The 17,904-nt window shown below is 44.5% G+C and overlaps 1 protein-coding gene across 3 annotated transcripts in view; it reads left to right on the forward strand.

Annotated features, from left to right (window-relative positions):
• Window positions 1-17,904, forward strand: part of acp2 (acid phosphatase 2, lysosomal) — a 121,056-nt gene that overhangs the window by 16,326 nt on the left and 86,826 nt on the right. For all 3 annotated transcript variants that reach the window (XM_043706324.1, XM_043706322.1, XM_043706323.1), the window contains exons 2-5: window positions 3,988-4,083; window positions 6,130-6,216; window positions 13,096-13,248; window positions 13,456-13,554. In XM_043706324.1, coding sequence (XP_043562259.1) covers window positions 3,988-4,083; window positions 6,130-6,216; window positions 13,096-13,248; window positions 13,456-13,554 — 435 coding nt within the window. The remainder of the gene's footprint in view (window positions 1-3,987; window positions 4,084-6,129; window positions 6,217-13,095; window positions 13,249-13,455; window positions 13,555-17,904) is intronic.

The following is a 17,904-nucleotide window of genomic DNA, read 5'->3' on the forward strand; positions in this document are numbered from 1 at the left end:
AGTCCCAACCCTCGGACTCAGCACCGCCTTCTTGACCTGCAATCTTCTTCCTGACCTCTCCGCCCCCACCCCATCTCCGACCTATCACCCTCGCCTTCACCTCCTTCCATCTACCGCGTTCCCAACGCCCCTTCCCCAAGTCCCTCCTCCCTACCTTTTATCTTAGCCTGCTTGGCACACTCTCCTCAATACTGAAGAAGGGCTTATGCCCGAAACGTCGATTCTCCTGCTCCTTGGATGCTGCCTGACCTGCTGCACTTTTCCAGCAACACATGTTCCAGCTCAAAATTACCCATGGTCCTACCATCAATTGTCTAAGACGTGTCCTTGTTTGTATTACCAAAATGCAATACCTCACATTTATCCAACTCGACTTCATCTGCCACTTTTCAGCCCATTGGCCTGATTGATAAAGATCTCTTTGTAATCTTAGATAACAGTCTTCACTGTCCATTATACCAGCAATTTTGGTGTCACCCGCTGCAAACTTAGTAACTATGCCTCGTATAGTGGACCCAATACAGATCCCTGTAGAGCACCACTGATCACAGGTCTTCAGTCCAAAAAACAACCTGAAATGTGACAATCTTCAATAAATGCAATTGAGTGACATGGAATATTGCAGAACAAAAGGAGTTCATTCAATTCATTGTACCTAGACCTTGAACTTTGGGGAAGGAGCTTTAATTTCAGTTTAGAAGAGAGAGCTTTACTTTATGTCTCGCCCCCATTGTGTCCCTGTCCTAAGAGAGTTCTGACACTGGGGAGGGAACTTTCCTGTCAGTTTTGAAAGAATAGAGGTTACTTTGTACTTAACCCTTGGCTGTACTTATACTGGGAATGTTTGATTGGGATGGTATGGAAGCTGTACTCAAAACTGACATGTTTGTTGTGTCACTTGTGCAAAAGCAATTTAAAATGTGTTTTATTGGGACAAGAAGTGAAATTGTTGAAACTAATGGCAATCAAAGGTGGGATGAAAAAGCATTTGAACAGAATCAGAAGGCTCGCAAGAGGACAGAAGCTCTGAGCTAAATCACTGCAGTAATTTGAAAGCTTGCTTTGGCAAAACATGGGTGGCCAAGAGATCTAACAATAGAAAGAAGCACTAACGAATGAAAGCACATGGAATCTCTTTCTGTGTGAACTACTGTGGTACTGAAAGGCATTTTGAAGAAAAGATGGGAGTTGATAAGTATGACAGCTGAGAATTTCAGATGCTTGTGGCATTGAATGAGTCAATTGTCTGTTGTTCCTTTGTTATCTGTTTGAAAGATCCAATTGATCCCACACTGTGATCTCTCTCTAGAGCTCTGTATATTTTTTATTTTCAAGTCTGTCACCAATTGCCTTTTGAAAGTTGCACTTTTCAGACCGTGCATTTTGAAGCCGAACCAGTTGCAAAAATGTTTCCTCATCTGGCTTCCCCTAGCACTGTCTGGTTGCCAGTTGTCTGGATCTTATTGCCTCTTCAAATCGTTTGAAGATTTTGAACACCTCCAAGTGTTTACTAAGTTTCTCTGCTGTACTATCATGTTAATTGTTCATGTTTCTCAATCTGTCTGTGTGTATGTGTGTATCTTCCCCTTTCCCTACCTTGTGCACACTTTGTGTACCCCGCATCTCAATTTCTTCTCTCACTCTGTTTCTGATGGGCCGTGTTTTGTGCGATCACTTACTATTGTACTCTAGACAAAATTTTGTATTTGGTGGGGCTGCCATTGCAATTGTTCAGGTGACCAGTGCTTCAGAAGGGTCTGAAAGAAGGTCACTGGGCCTGAAGTATTAACTCTGCTTTCTGTCCACAGATGTTATCAGACTAGTTGAGTTTCTCCAGCAGTTTCTGTTTTTGATCTCCCTGCAGTTGAGGTTGTCAATTGGTAAATTGTCATTGCCATGTGAATGTTTACTTCCTGCTGTAAACTTACGGCAGAGGGCATGAGACACCCACATAGGGTTTGCCCCAGTGTATTCCATCCTATCCTGGTTCCTTCTCCAAACCGGTCATATCCCTTCTCTGCCAGGAGACCACCTATTCTTCCCTGATCCTGATCTCAGTATTTGGAATTTGGGAGTGTTTGTAATCCCACTGCTGACAGTGCAGAGTGACTTACAAATCTAATTGTTCGGTGGCTCCTTGAGATGGGAGTTATATTCTTAGTCACACTGGGTTCCTGGCCATTTGATTAATATTGTGAAAATTGTTCATTGGCTATGGGTTCGTTGTGATTAGTGTGGATGCATTCCTCAGCAACCATTCAAAAGTCACCTGTTATCTAACAAATCCAGTGTACACGCATGTCTTATTTTCTTCTTTCTGTCGCATTCGTGCACGCACTCATGCATCATGTGGATCTAGAAAATATGCTTGGAGTTGGATGTAGATCAGCTTTGGTCTTCAGAAACACTTGTTGAGCTACAGTAATGAAGAGAGGGAGAGATCACTCTGTTTCAAGTCCTGCTGCACACGTTGTCATATGATCTGACACCACTTCCATGCTTTTATCTGACATGCTATTGATTGGTGTTGCCTTACACTACATCTACCCCAAGTCATCTTCATGCTTTGAATGCTTACCTTTTCCCATCGTTGATATATTTGCATTTCTCCTTCATTGACATGTTTGAATTTTTATGTATTTAGCATGTAATTATGTAATTTTTCAATGTAATTATATAATGTCTCCATACTTGTATTATCATCAACAGATACAGATCTCATTTCCCTCCATCCCATGTCTTTTGTGGCGAGGCTTTGATGATCACCACACTTTCTCCTACTTGAGTGCTCCTGGGTGTGTGTTTCCTTCTTAGGAACAAAGATCAATATTTTTCTTTGCGTGATGAAACACTGCCTAATGTCAAGGTGCTGCTTCTGGTGGATGAACCGTTTGTCATATTTTGTTCATTTCTGTCTGGTTGGGCTTCTTCTGGTCTGACATGAGTATGGCATTGCTATGGCATCAGTTGTCTGGAAGGAAATGGTTGACTACCATCCTACAGCACCCCTAGTGGTTTGTTAGTCTGTGGATGGCCTGCTGCTATGGGATCCATCTGGGCTATTTCTCCTAGGAAGAGCTCTTCAAGTTTAAGGAAGACACCACTGAAGCTGCAAGCAAGTCTCCAGGAATCCTGTTTCTTAATTGAAATTCCTGGGAACCTAAGAGTTTCCAAATGTCGACCTGGTAAAACCTGGAAAGTGGGATTGTGATCATGTTCCCAAGACTTGAATCCAAGTTCGTTGGAATCAAAGCTGGCCATCTTTTGACTTCATCAACAGAAATGTCAGTGTACCTATGAAGTCATCACATTTTATCCTTTGTTTACAGACCCTTGGCCCACAGAGGAACACATCATCTCAGCAGAGACTTGAATTTTTGAATTGAGTCTGTGTTTGTGTTTGATACAGATTAATTCTGGAGTATAGCATAAATGTTAATTAGTAGCTTCCACTTGCTTTTCGATACTTTTTGTTTATAGTAAGTGGGGGTATTTTGAGTTAATTAAAGAAGCATGATCAATGTTTCTTTTGTTCTGGGTGGAAGTACAAAAAAGAAGCGTTTGGTTATTTCGGTGATTGATTGACCACACTTACATTGTGACTGTCAGGATCATGGAGTCTGATTATCAATAGATTCCTCCTGTCACTGTCATGACAATGGGGAACAATTTCTTATGAAACTTGGGCACTGGATTTCTCTTGCTTTCCCCAGGAGAGGAAACACTTGGTCAACGTGTGTCAAGGCTGCTCAGAATCTTGCACGTTTCAATAAGATCACTTCTCAGTCTTCTAAACTCCAGTGAGCCTAGGCCCAGGCATATGTTTGCAGGTCTCTCACTCACATTCTGTGCATGTACAAGTGTCTTCCTCTTTCTCACAGCCCAGGAGATGACTGCAGTTGAATGTGGCCTTTACTTACTGTATGTATATTGGTAAGAATTAAACTATTATTGAATTCAGCCATAATCTTCATTTTATATTCCCAGATTTATCGCCATGGGGACCGCTCACCGATCAATAAATACCCTTCAGATCCATATACAGAGGAGGACTGGCCGCAAGGTTTCGGGCAGCTTACTCAGGTCAGTGCTGCTTGCCCCTCCCTCATTTGTCTCTCTGTCTCACACCCGCCCCTCCAACCTTCTCGAAGTGTTGACTTCCCCATATTCTGATCTGAGAACTACTCTCTAAGGGAGGTCTGTTGCTGTGTGTGTAGTCATTGTTAAGAATGTGGCACCTCAGACTCTGCTCATTCTTGGCACACCTCCTTTTGGTACAGGATCCATGTACCTGGTTTGCTGTCACCATCCTCTTTCCTACAGGAATGTACAGTCCCTCCTTGTTCTGGTGTGCAGAGGAAAATCATTTGATTTTCCAATGACAAGATGTCTGATCTTCAACAACACAGTGAGATAGCCATTTGACCCTAGTGACACTGATATGGTAGTCATTAGTACAGAGACTTTAAGGGAGAACCCCTTGTTGGATATCACTCATTGGGCACCCAAAGCTGTTATCACTGCTGCCCAAGTCCAATTGACCTCATCATGGTTGGGTTGCCCAATTATTATAGATTGGGCGAAAGTTTAAGCAGCGATTTAATTCTTTGTATTTCTTTTCCATTTTCATAGAATCATAGAACCACTACAGTGCAGGAAAAGGCCTATCGGCCCATTGAGTCTGTCCAAAGACCATCCCACTCAGACCCAGCCTCTACCCTACCCTGTTACCCCACATTAACCATGGCTAAACCATCTAATCTGCACATCTTTGGATTGTGGGAGGAAACCGGAGTATCCAGAGGGAACCTACACAGACACAGTACAGACACTATACAGACAGTCAACCAAAATTGAACCTCGGCCCACAGTGCTGTGGGGCAGTAGTGCCACACACTGAGCCATCATGCCGCACACTTTTGAAACTGATCGTGGTGCGTTGCTCTGTTTCATCCCCCACCCCAAGATCCTTAATGTGAAGTCCAGTTTATATTTCATGCATCAAACTGTCTTCAGAGTTTAAAACATAGGGCAGGCAATGGCTTCGTAGTAGCCCAGCGATAATAATCAAGAAACTCAGTTGATGTTGTGGGGACCTCAGTTCAAATCCTGCCGCAGCAGATGGTGGAATTTGAATTCAACAAAAATTTGGAAGTAAGAATCTAATAAAGAATTAATCGTTGATTTTAGGAAAAACCCATATGGTTCCCTCATGTCCTATTGAGAAATAAACTACCTTCTTTACCTGGTCTGACCACATGTGTCTCAGACCCACAACAATGCAGTTGACTCTTAATAGCCCTGAGGTCAATTAGTGATGGATAATAAATTCTGACTTAACCAGCAGTATCCACATCTTGTGTACAAATTTAAACAAAGATGCTTCATTCATGCTCAAGTCTTAGGTTAATGAACAAAAGAATGCATGCTTGGAAATACAAAACTTAAGAACACAGACATTAATTTGGCATTCATTCATATAATTTGAGACGGAGTCCTGAAACCCAGAGGGTGGCTGGGTGAGTGGGTGGATGGAGTTGGTTGACTTCCTTCTTAAAGTTGATGAAAGCACGCTGGCGTCAGTTATATACTCACTTTTCCAGCTGATATAAAGTTTCTGCCAGAACTAGATTTTGAAGATGATTTGGGCAAGATGCAGACTTGGGCTCTGGTGTCACCAGTTAGATTCATATGGGCTCCATGTTAACAGTTAAAATTGCTTTCCACCAAACTGAAACAAGGGTTCACAAGCTGTGCAATGAAACCTGTAATCAAAGAAGAGAGGTTTTGGTCATCTGACAGGGTTCCTGGATTTCAACCAAACAAGGTTGTGTAACAACTGGTTTCTGTCTGTCTAGTCAGCACTGGCAATAAGCTACTGGGCCTCTTTGAGCGTACTGAGTTTTAGTATCTGCCCTTTGTTCTGTGCTGAGAACCCCAATAGCTCATGTCACCACCTGTCTACCTCTTCAGAGGATGCTGTCACCTGTCAGGATTGTGGATCCCACCCTTGTGATTGTTCTAATTTCTGCTGCTCTCTCCTGTGTGTATTTTCTGGCCCCTTCCTGACATGTGGTGCTGACTGGTCTCCTCCAGTAATGACCAGGGATTTCTGCTGCTCTTTTCTAGGTTGGGATGAGGCAGCATTATGAGCTGGGCCAGTTTCTGCGAAAACGTTATGAAGCTTTCCTCAACTCCTCGTACGACCGACAAGAGGTGAGGAGCTCAATGGTCTGTAGGACCTGGATAATGCAAATTGGGACAAGGGGAATAAGAGGAAAGAGGAGGAGGGTTACTGGCAGGTGGGAGGTGAAGGAGTGGGGTGGGCAGGGAGAACTGGACTATACTCAATGGGATTAGGAGAAGGGAAGTTTGCAGCTATGTTTTGACTGAGGCGAAGAAGAGACTTTGGTGTATAATGGAGTCAGAAGGGGAACATAATTGAGGGAGGATGGACAGCTTGGAACTAGATAATGAGGAGTAGATGGGACTGACAAAGGATGGTATCAAGTTAGGAAGTAGAAATGGGAATTACTAGGATGTCAGGAGAGCGTTTGGAGAGGGAGAGGGGTTCTGGAGAGCAGATGGAGAGGGGATCTGGAGAGTGTATGGAGAGGGATTGGGGATCAAGAGAGCAAGTGAGGATGGGAAGGAGGCCTGAAGAGGCTATGGGGAGGAAGTGGGATCTTCCAAACAGATTCCACATCATGATCTGCTGTACCTATACCACTGTTCGCCACAGCATTAATATTATGCTTTATTAACAAAGTTGTCCCACCTGCTTTACTTTTTATCTATTCTTCTAGAAAGCTGAATATTGAAATCCTAGTTTTGGACACTGTACAACCACATAACCAGACTAGCTAATAGGTCGTATGCAGTTATTTCAATTTGTGCTGTCAACTCGTCTATCTTTTTACGAATGTTGTGTGAATTCAGATAGTGAGTCTTAAGCATTGACATTTGTACTTGATGTTCTAATTTCTGCTGCTGCTCTCTCATGTGTGTATTTTCTGACCCCTTCCTATCACAATTTTTTTATTGTTCACTTCTTCACAACCTTGCACATTGACTCTCTCATTACTTTTTGATGTTTTAAACTTGCTCTCAGTTGAAACTCCAGGAGAAAGTGAGGACTACGGATGCTGGACATCAGAGTTGAGAGGTGTGTTGCTGGAAAACCCTCCACTTCTGCTGTATCTTTCTTAGAATGACCACTTCCACCTCAGAAAGTCCCAGATGGCCTCCTCCTTCCACGATCGCACCTTCCCTTCCCACGAGGTTATATTAGATTACTTACAGATTAGATTAGATTACTTACAGTGTGGAAACAGGCCCTTCGGCCCAACAAGTCCACACCGACCCACCAAAGCGCAACCCACCCAGACCCATTCCCCTACGTTTACCCCTTCACCTAACACTACGGGCAATTTAGCTCGGCCAATTCACCTAACCCGCACATTTTTGGACTGTAGGAGGAAACCGGAGCATCCGGAGGAAACCCACGCAGGCACATGGAGAACGTGCAAACTCCACACAGTCAGTCGCCTGAGGCGGGAATTGAACCCGGGTCTCTGGTGCTGTGAGGCAGCAGTGCTAACCACTGTGCCACCGTGCCGCCCACTGATGATGCCCTCCAGTGCATCTCCTCCACTTCACGCATCACCGCCCTTGAACCCCACCTCTCCCAATGCAACAAGGACAGAACCCCCCCCCCACCACGGTCCTCACCTTCCTCCAACATACACATACATCTTCCGCCACCTTCAAACGGACCCCACCACCAAAGGTATGTATTTCCCTCCCCACCCCCATCAGTGTTCCAGAGCAACCATTCCCTCCGCGATTCCCTCTTCAGGTCCACACCCCCTACAAGCCCACACCCCACTCCTGGCACCTTTCCCTGCCACCGCAGAGAGTGCAAAACCTGTGCCCACACCACTTCCCTCACCTCAGTCCAAGCGCCCAATGGATCCTTCCACATCCATCAGAAAATTATCTATACCTCTACCAATCTCATCTACTGCATCCGTTGCACCTGGTGTGGTCTCCTCTACATCAGGGAGACAGGACACCTTGCAGATCTTTACAGAGAACATCTCTGGGACACCCGCACCAACGAAACCCACCATCCCGTGGCTGAAGACTTCAACTCCCCCTGCTACTCTGTCAAGGGCATGCAGGTCCTTGTCCTCCTCCACCACCAAAATTAGGTGGTCCTCCACCCAACACCTGGAGGAAGAACGTTTCATATTCCGCCTTGGGACCCTGCAACCACACGGGATAAATGTGGATTTCAACAGCTTCCTCACTTCCCCCCCTCGCCACATTATCCCAGTCCCAAGCCTCCAACTCAGCACTGCTTTCTGGACCTGTCCATCACTCCCCCCTCTGACCTATCACCATCTCCCTCACCTTCATCCACCTGTCACTTTCCCAGCTACCTTCCCCCAACCCCACTCCCCTCCTATTTATCTCTCAGCTCAGACCCACAAGCCTCATTCCTGATGAAGGGCCCATGCCCGGAACATCGATTCTTTTGCTCCTTGGATGCTGCCTGACCTGCTATGCTTTTCCAGCACCACACACTCAACCCAACCCCATTAACAGTTTACAGCTCCTACCTGCAACTACAGTTGTAAAGCTCACCAAGATATGAGTCACAGCACAATTCAAATGAAGCCCATCTCAACAGAGAAGCTCTCTCTTTGTCCAGTACTGACATAATTCCCCATGAATTTGAAGATATATCTCCCATAGTAGTTCCTCTACTCTCGAGCTATTGTTGTAAATCTATTTTGTCTTTACATTTCCTAAAGTCTAGTGTCTAGAATCAAACATATTTACCTTTTTCTATATAATAGGTTCATGATAAACTCCTGTCTGTTGGCCAGTCTATGTTGCCAATTTCCAGCCCTGAGTACATTAATGAATATGATGGGACACAATAGTTACTTTTAATTGTAGTGGCTGTTTATTCTGAATCCATAAATCCTTGCTTTTTGACAAATGACTTTTAATGGCTCTTCCTTAGAGCTCTAATTCGATTTGTTTCAACTGTACAAACAACTGTACCCTGGGTTTTCTATAGTAATGGTGTTGACATATTGTTAATGTGTGGAAAATAATGCTTTTCAGCTGCAGTACCTTTCCTTCCACATTGGCTAATCCAAATATGGTCAAGGTGCCCGGGGAGATATTATAATTCAGAAGGTGGTTCTCATAGAGCACGTACGAGATGTGAACCTCCATCATCAGAAGATCCTGAGACCATTGCTGGATTGTGAAGAGAACTTAGAGGATCGTCTGTTGGGCTGAGATACATTTGATGGATCTTCATGCTGGCTTTGGCCAATTCAGTGGCCAGTCAACCAAAGCTACGACCTTTGTTCATGCCTGTATCTGAAACACAGTCAGGATGACTGTGAAGAAAGTAGGGGAAAATTTGTCGGTTGATTGGACCTTTTTAGTGAGGAAAGTTATTCTGGATTGCTGTGAGTTCCAAGCAGCAGGTGTTTTCTGTCTGCATGATCCCCTCAGTAGGGGTGGGGATGGTTTTGAGGCGACCCTCAGGAATGTGAAGCAAAGTGAGCGTCTCCTGAAGGTTTTTGCGGAGAAAGGAGCTGAGAGTCCTCTTCGTTCTGTCTGTGGCATTATTGTTCATTCTCCCTGCACCGAGCGACCGGTTTGTTACAATCCAGATGTACAACACCCCTGTCCTGGCAGCAAATGTCCTGACCTTCCAGAGAAGATATGTAAAGCTTGAAAGAGGTAGCATAGATGTGATGGACTCCCTCAGAATCTGGACCAGCAAGCAGCAGGTGAAGGTGCCCCTGAAGTGAATGCTAGTCAGACCATCCTCCACCTGCCCTCCAGCTTCATGATTAGAGAAGACTGAGGCCATCTGGCATAGGTGGGCCAGCCTGGAGTGTGCCAAACCTGCAGGAGGTCAGGGCACATGGCAGGAAACTGCAAAGTGACTTTCTGCAGGAAATGCAAACAAGAGGGACGCCTGACTAAGGATTGCAAGGAGTCCAAGGACAGTGGAGGCCTACAGATCAAAGCCTCCCTGTTCATGGATGATGTCGCCACTTTCTGCTTGGACCCGCTGTCAGTGCGCACAATCATGAGCCAGTACGAAGTGGCCTTTGGATCTGAGGTAAATTGAAGCAAAAGCGAGGCTATATTCTTTGGGAAATGGGTCAACCAATCCTTTATTCCTTTCACCGTCAGAACAATTACCTGAAGTTGCTGAGAATATGTGGTTCATAGAACATAAAACAGTGCAGCACAGGAACAGGCACTTGTTCTGATGTTGTGCTGACAGTGATTCCAAATTAAACTAATCCCGACTGCCTGCCCTTGGCCCATATCCTTCCATTCCTTGCATATTCGTCTAAAAGTCCCTATCATATCTCTCCATGACCACCCAGGCAGGAATTCCAGATACCTACTATCTGTGTAAAAAAACTTGCCCCACACATCTCCTTTGAACTTTTCCCTCTCTCACCTTAAATGCTAACCCCCTAGTATTAGATTTTTTATCTCTGGGAAATCGATTCTGACCAGCAACCCTATCTATGCATCTCATAATCTTATAGACTTCTGTCAAGTCTCCCTGAAACTTTGCTGCTCCAGAGAAAACAACCCAAATTTTTCTAGCCTCACCTTTATAGCTCATGTCCTCTAATCCAGGTAGCATCCTGGTAAACCTTTTCTGCATCCTGTCCACAGCCTTCACATCTTTGCTGTAATCCGGCAATCAGCAATACTCTGTGTGTCCCAACTAAAGTCTTATAAATCTGCAACATGACTTCTTGTACTCCGTTCCCCAGCCAATAAAGACAAGCATGCCATTTCTCATCTTTACCATCCTATCTACTTGCATGGCTGCTTTCAGGGAGCTATGAACCCGTCGATCAATCTGTACATCAATGCTGTTCATGGTCCTGCCATTAACTGCATACTTTTCCTTAGCATTTGATCTCCCAAAGTGCAGCACCTCACACTTACCGAGATTAAACTCTACCATTTCTTTGCCCATATCTGCAACTGTATCCCATTGTATCCTTTGACAACCTTCTACACTATCAACAACTCCACTGATCTTTGTGTCATCTGCAAACTTTCTAACCCACCCATCTGCATTTTCATCCAAGTCATTAATATAAATGGATGTAGGTTTGCTTGCTGAGCTGGAAGGTTCATTTCCAGATGTTTCGTCAGCCTACTAGATAACATCTTCAGTGGGCCGCCGGGTGAGGCACTGCTGCTGATTCCTGCTTTCTATTTATATGGTTGGTGTTCTTTGGGTTGGTGATGTCATCTCCTGTTCTTTTTCTCAGGGGAGTGGTAGATGGGATCTAATTTGATGTGTTTGTCGATAGAGTTCCGGTTGGAATGCCATGCTTCTAGGAATTCTCGTGCGTGTCTCTGTTTGGCTTGTCCTGGGATGGATGTGTTGTCCCAGTCGAAGTGGTGTCCTTCCTTGTCTGTATGTCACTTTGTGGCTAGTTGATGTTCATGTATCCTGGATGTATTAGGATACATGAACACCAACTAGCCACAAAACGACATGACCCTCTCTCTCTCACTAGTATCCTTCCATATAGATAAGGAAGGACACCACTTCGACTGGTAATGAGTCGAATACTACCTGTGAGATCCTTTATGTACACCCTTCTGTACCACTGAATGTTTTCCTCAAAGCAGCTGTGATGAAGTAGAGACTGTCACATGTGTCCTCCTGGAACGTGCCTTTGCAAAGGAAGTCTGGAGTGATATAGTGGTTTTTGTCCTAAGCAGTTCCATGATGCAGGATTTTGTGCTGAATGGACTATTCTCTGGGATGCACACCTAGACAACCATTGACTTGGTGAAAGACACTCTTTTGTCTGTCCTAAGCTTGTTGGCCTTCCAAAACTAGGAGCTGACTTTGGCTGAGTATTGCAAACTGGCATATTCCAAGGTCCAGGGATGTACCAAAGCTTGGGGCAGCGACCACCAAGGCACAGTAGAGAAAGACCACCAACTAAGGTACTTCTACCGAAGTTAAATGGGGCTCCATTCAATTATCGGACCCTCCCGATATTTGTAAATATAATTTTATACAAATAAGAAATGCATTTTGATTTATTTGCGGGATAAAGTCAAAATCCAATTGTTTCTTCTTATGCTACTGTACAGAACAGAACTGCTTTAGTGAATACGTATGTTTGTAAAGATATTTTTCTGAACAAAGTATATTTTTGAAATAAAACAATCACAGGGGGAGTTGAATTTGAGAGTAAAATCTGCTTTGCCTCATGATTAATTCACAGTAAACCCAGGAAGAAATGGGCATGATGGTTCAGGTCCAGATAGAGGGTCATGCTTGAAACATCGACTCTCCTGCTCCTCTGCTGCCTGACCTCCTGTGCGTTTTCTAGCACCACACTTTGCTAGCTTTTTCATAGTCGATAAAGTCATTAGTGGGATCTTTCTGCACTGTCATGTACTCTATTGTTTCAGGAGGAGCGCTGCAACAGAGGAACAACACAATCTGTCCATGCACTGTGCTTGGTGGCTGGACACCTGGTGTTCCCTCTAATTTTTATTCTAGCTGGGCCTCTGAAATCCATGCACCGCAGCAACTTCAGGAACAGGAAGTCAATGCTGTAGACTGCAAGCTGGCCTTCCACACAGACTATCAGAACATTCTGGATACCACCATCAATGGACCTAGCTTGTCCACATCCCATCATCGAGGCACTTGGTATTTCACAGCTTCGGTGAAACACGCTTGTCTTCAGTTATGATCACTGTAATGCACAATGCCTGCAGGGAAGGTGACCTTTACATTCAACAGTGAAGGTGCTTTTTATTTCCAGGACTGGCCCTAGTTTCTGTAAAGAGGTGCCTCTCTATATTCTCTTTGAAAAACTGCAGTCTTTAAGTGCAGGTGCTGTAGGGAGCATGTTGGGTTGGCAGTTGACCTAGTGATTATGAGGAACAGCGGAAACGCTTGGTAGCCTTGTTGCCCCATACCAGGCAAGCCACTTGACCTTAAGAACTCACCTGGCGTGTCTTTTGACCTGTACTTTCTCTCTGCTGTAGATTTACGTTCGGAGTACAGATATCGACCGAACTCTGATGAGTGCTCAAGCAGATCTTGCTGGTCTGTACCCTCCACATGGACATCAGATCTTCCAGCCTGATCTTAACTGGCAGCCCATCCCTGTGCATACAGTGCCTTTGAAAGATGAAAAGGTAAGTATCCCCAAGGCTGGAAATGTGGAGAAATCTTGAGGTCCTGATACCTGAATTACTTTCTGGAACAGGATGGGGACTCGCCACCCATTTACGCATAGTTTGACATTGATGCCTGGCATGATCCAGGCTCTCCTTCAACTTATTGTGGTGCAAGTTGAGCTGTCTTCACCTAAAGTCTGCTGAAAGTTCTGTGTGTTGTTCCAGCTCCTCAAGTTCCCATTATCAAACTGCCCTCGCTATGAGAAGCTGTTGAACGAGTCACTGAACAGCAAAATAATTGAAGAAACCATGAAGGAAAATCAGGCAAGTGTCATGAACTTGTTAGTAATGTGTGCCTTTTACATGCAACTGTGTGAAGTTCCAGCATTGATTTTGAAAATATTCTCTGGACCTGGGCATCACTGGCAAGACAAGAATTTCCTACCCTTCCTAAATTGCACTTGAACTGAGCACCTTGCTTTATTATTGAGAGGGAAGTTGAGTCCTCCACATTGAGCACTGGCACCAGTAGCGAGATAAAAGTGCGCTGTACTAATGATTCAGTCTCAACCTGAGCGGTGCTAAAGCTGATGTATTTGCCAGCTTCAAATCGACATTGTTTTAAACTGTAAGGGGTCAAATTTGTCAAGATGTGGTAAATCAAAGAGTGGAGTCAAGGCCAAAGAGTTAGGCATTAATATGGGAAGTGTAAACAGACCATGACGGGAAGGATAAAGAGTATGGATCTAAGAGTTAACCAATCGATACAACAAGAATTTTCAAAGAAAGTGGAAGGATAAAACTATAGCTTGTGCCTGAGCACATATGACATTCGAAACAAAACAAATGAATAGAGATTGCAGATAAAAATGAAGAACTACAACCTAGCAGCCATTACAAAGACATAACTGCAGGATGACATTGACTGGGACCTGAATCTTGAAGGGTACAGAATATTTAGGATCGGTTGATAAATGGAAAGAGATGGATGGTTTATTTTGTGTTCACTCACGGGATGCGGGTGTCGCTGGCCACAGCTGCATTTATTGCCTATTCCTAATTACACAGAGGGCAAGAGAGAGGCTGAGAGAGAGAGAGATTTTCAATCAGTAAGGGAATCAAGGGTGCTGGGGAAAAGGCGGGAAAGTGGATTCGAGGACTCGGACTCCGATCCGTCATGACTTCACAAACAAGGAAATCTTGATGAGCCCAATGCCTCATTCTGCACCTGTGTCTTATGAAAAGTTGAACAGGCTTGGCTTGTATCTGCCCAACTTCAAAAGAGTAAGTGGCAACTTGACTAAAATATATAAAGCCTGGAGGGTCTTGACAGAGTAAATGGGGAATGGATACTATCTCTGAAAGAATCCAGGTCTTTCAATTACAATAGATGAGACAAAATCATTTCTCTCCAAAGTCATGAGATTTTGGAACTCTCCTCCTCAAAAAGGGGTGAAAGCAGAGTCTTCGAACATTTACAAGACAGATTTACAAGACAAAGGCATGTGGATAATGATTTGGCAAATGGACGATAATGTGGGCGATATGAAGTTGTCCATTTTATTAGGAAAAATAGAAAGCAAAATATTACTTAAATGCAGGATGATGCAGTACAGAGTGACCTGATTCACAACAAATTAATATGCAGGTACATTAATTAATATGCAGGTACATTAATTAATTGGAAAACGAATCTTTGCCTTTATAAAAGGAGATTTGTTGTATAAAAATATGGAAATCTTGCCACCACTGTACAGAGAATTAGGGAGACTGTACTTAGAATATTATGTATAGTTTTGGTGGTGAGGAGGGATGCTCTTGCACTTAAGGCAGTTCAGAGAAGGCTGGGTTGAGGACTTTTACTTGAGAAAAGGATGAGTAAGTTTTTCCTGTACCCACCGGAGTTTAGAAAATGAGAGCTGATTTCATTAAAACATGAGATCCCCTCCTGAGGGACTCAACAGAGGACTGCTAAGTTTCTCGTTGTGAAAGAAACTGGAACTTAGTTTAAAATAAAGGGATCTTCCATTTAAGGTGTAGAGAGTAGGGCTATCTTCCCCAGAGAACAGTGGATGCTCAGTCAATGGATATGTCAAACTCTTGAGTTAGACAGATTTTTTACCTGAGGTTGCATGTTATGGGGGCGTGTTGTGACTGAGGAGTTGGAGCTTTACCATAGAATCCCTACAGTGTGGAAACAAGCTATTTGGCCCAATAAGTCCACACCAACCCTCTGAAGAGTAACCCACCCAGACCCATTACGCCATTCCCATACTTTACCCTTGACCTAATGCACCTAACCTACATATCCCTGAACACTATGCGCAATTTAACATAGCCAATTCACCTAACCTGCACAACTTTAGATTGTGGGAGGAAACCGGAGGACCTGGAGGAAACCCATGCAGACACAGTCGCCCGTGGCTGGAATCGAACCCAGGTCCCTGGCGCTGAGAGGCAGCAGTGCTAACCACTGAGCTACTGTGCCACCCCTATAGTTGTGCAGGCTCAAGACCTGCTCCTTTTCTAATTTCTTATTTTCATCCATCATATGTGTATAGAACCTTGGTGTGACTGCACCTTTTTGTACAGTTTTGGTTCCCATATCTGAGGAGTGTTGTACTCGCCATAGCAGTGGACAGCGAAGAAGGTTACCTCAGATTACAACGGGATCATGATCAGATGGGCCAATGGGCTGAGAAATGGCAGATGGAGTTTAATTTAGATAAATGTGAGGTGCTGCATTTTGGAAAAGCAAATCTTACGAGGATGTTGCCAGGTTGGAGGATTTGAGCTATAGGGAGAGGAATTGAACACCAGTCTCCTGCATGATAGGCGTGAGTCCTAACTGCTATACTAACCAGGAAGTGAGATATTCATAGGGGTCTAGATGACCTACAAAGGTAGGACCTAGTGTCTAGATAACCTACAAAGCCTCCAATCTGAAAAAAAAAACCCTCCACTACCACCCTCTGTCTTCTACCTTCAAGCCAGCTCTGTATCCAAATGACTAGTTCTCCCTGTTTACCTGGAGCTTTGGAGGCTGAGGGATGACTTTATAGAGGTTTATAAAATCATGAGGGGCATGAATAGGATAAATAGACAAAGTCTTTTCCCTGGGGTGGGAGAGTCTAGAACTAGAGGCATAGGTTTAGGGTGAGAGGGGAAAGATACAATAGAGACCTAAGGGGCAACTTTTTCACACAGAGGGTGGTACGTGTATGGAACGAGCTGCCAGAGGAAGTGGGGAGGCTGGTACAATTGCAACATTTAAGAGGCATTTGGATAGGTATATGAATAGGAAGGGTTTGGAGGGATATGGGCCAGTGGGACTAAATTGGGTTGGGAAATCTGGTCGGCATGGATGAGTTGGAGCGAAGGGTCTATTTCTGTGCTGTACATCTCTGACTGTCTGACTCTGAGTACAAAAGACAAAGAACTTTGAGATATAAGATTGCCAATACAAATATATCTGTTTTCTTTCTGTGTCTCTCTTCACTCTTTCTTCTTTGCTCTCCTTCCTGCCTTCCTTTCATTCTCTATCTTCTCTCATTCTTTCTCTTCAAAAGCGACTGTGTTCAAGTACGTTGCATTGTAGGGTGAGGGTCCCTAGGGTGACAATAGCAGAAGTGACCTCAATCTTTCAAATCTCTTTCACTGTCGTTATGCCTCACTGAGATAGCACAGTAAACATTGAGCCCCGCTGCTCCTGGACTTGACACTGAAATTTAACATCTTATAAAGTATGCAATTTATCTGTCTTACACCCAGGTTGGCAGAAACCACAGTCCAGATTTGTGTGCTTAATGTTTGTTATTTAATACAAATTATTGGACACAAGTTACAGGTAAACAATCATAAACTGTTGGCATATAACTCTACTCGGTAAAATTTACCTGGACCATCTCTGACACCTCCCTCCCCTTCCTGGACCTCTCCAAGTCCATTAATGACGACCGACTTGACACTGACATTTTTTACAAACCCCCACAGCTACCTGAATTACACCTCTTCCCACCCTACCTCTTGCAAAAATGCCATCCCTTATTCCCAATTCCTCCGCCTCCGCCGTATCTGCTCCCAGGAGGACCAGTTCCACCATAGAACACACCAATGGCCTCCTTCTTTAGAGACCGCAATTTCTCTTCCCATGTGGTTAAAGATGCCCTTCAATGCATCTCGTCCACATCCCGCACCTTCGTCCTCAGACCCCAACCCTCCAACTCTAACAAGGACAGAATGCCCTTGGTGCTCACCTTCCATCCTACCAACCTTCGCATAAACCAAATCATCCGCCAGCATTTCCGCCACCTCCAAAAAGACCCCACCACCAGGGATATATTTCCCTCCACACCCCTCTCCGCCTTCTGCAAACACTGTTCCCTCTGTGACTACCTGGTCAGGTCCACGTTCCACCCCCCCCTTACAATCCACCCTCCCATCCTGGCACCTTCCCCTGCCACCGCAGGAATTGCAAAACCTGCGCCCACACCTCCTTCCTCATCTCCATCCAAGGCCCTAAAGGAGCCTTCCACATCCATCAAAGGTTTACCTGCACATCCACCAATATCATTTATTGTATCTGTTGCTCCCGATGCGGTCACCTCTGCGTTGGGGAGACTGGACGCCTCCTAGCAGAGCGCTTTAGAGAACATCTCCGGGGCACCCGCACAA

This window comes from Chiloscyllium plagiosum, chromosome 16, assembly GCF_004010195.1.
Source record: "Chiloscyllium plagiosum isolate BGI_BamShark_2017 chromosome 16, ASM401019v2, whole genome shotgun sequence".
Classification (NCBI taxonomy): Eukaryota; Metazoa; Chordata; class Chondrichthyes; order Orectolobiformes; family Hemiscylliidae; genus Chiloscyllium; species Chiloscyllium plagiosum.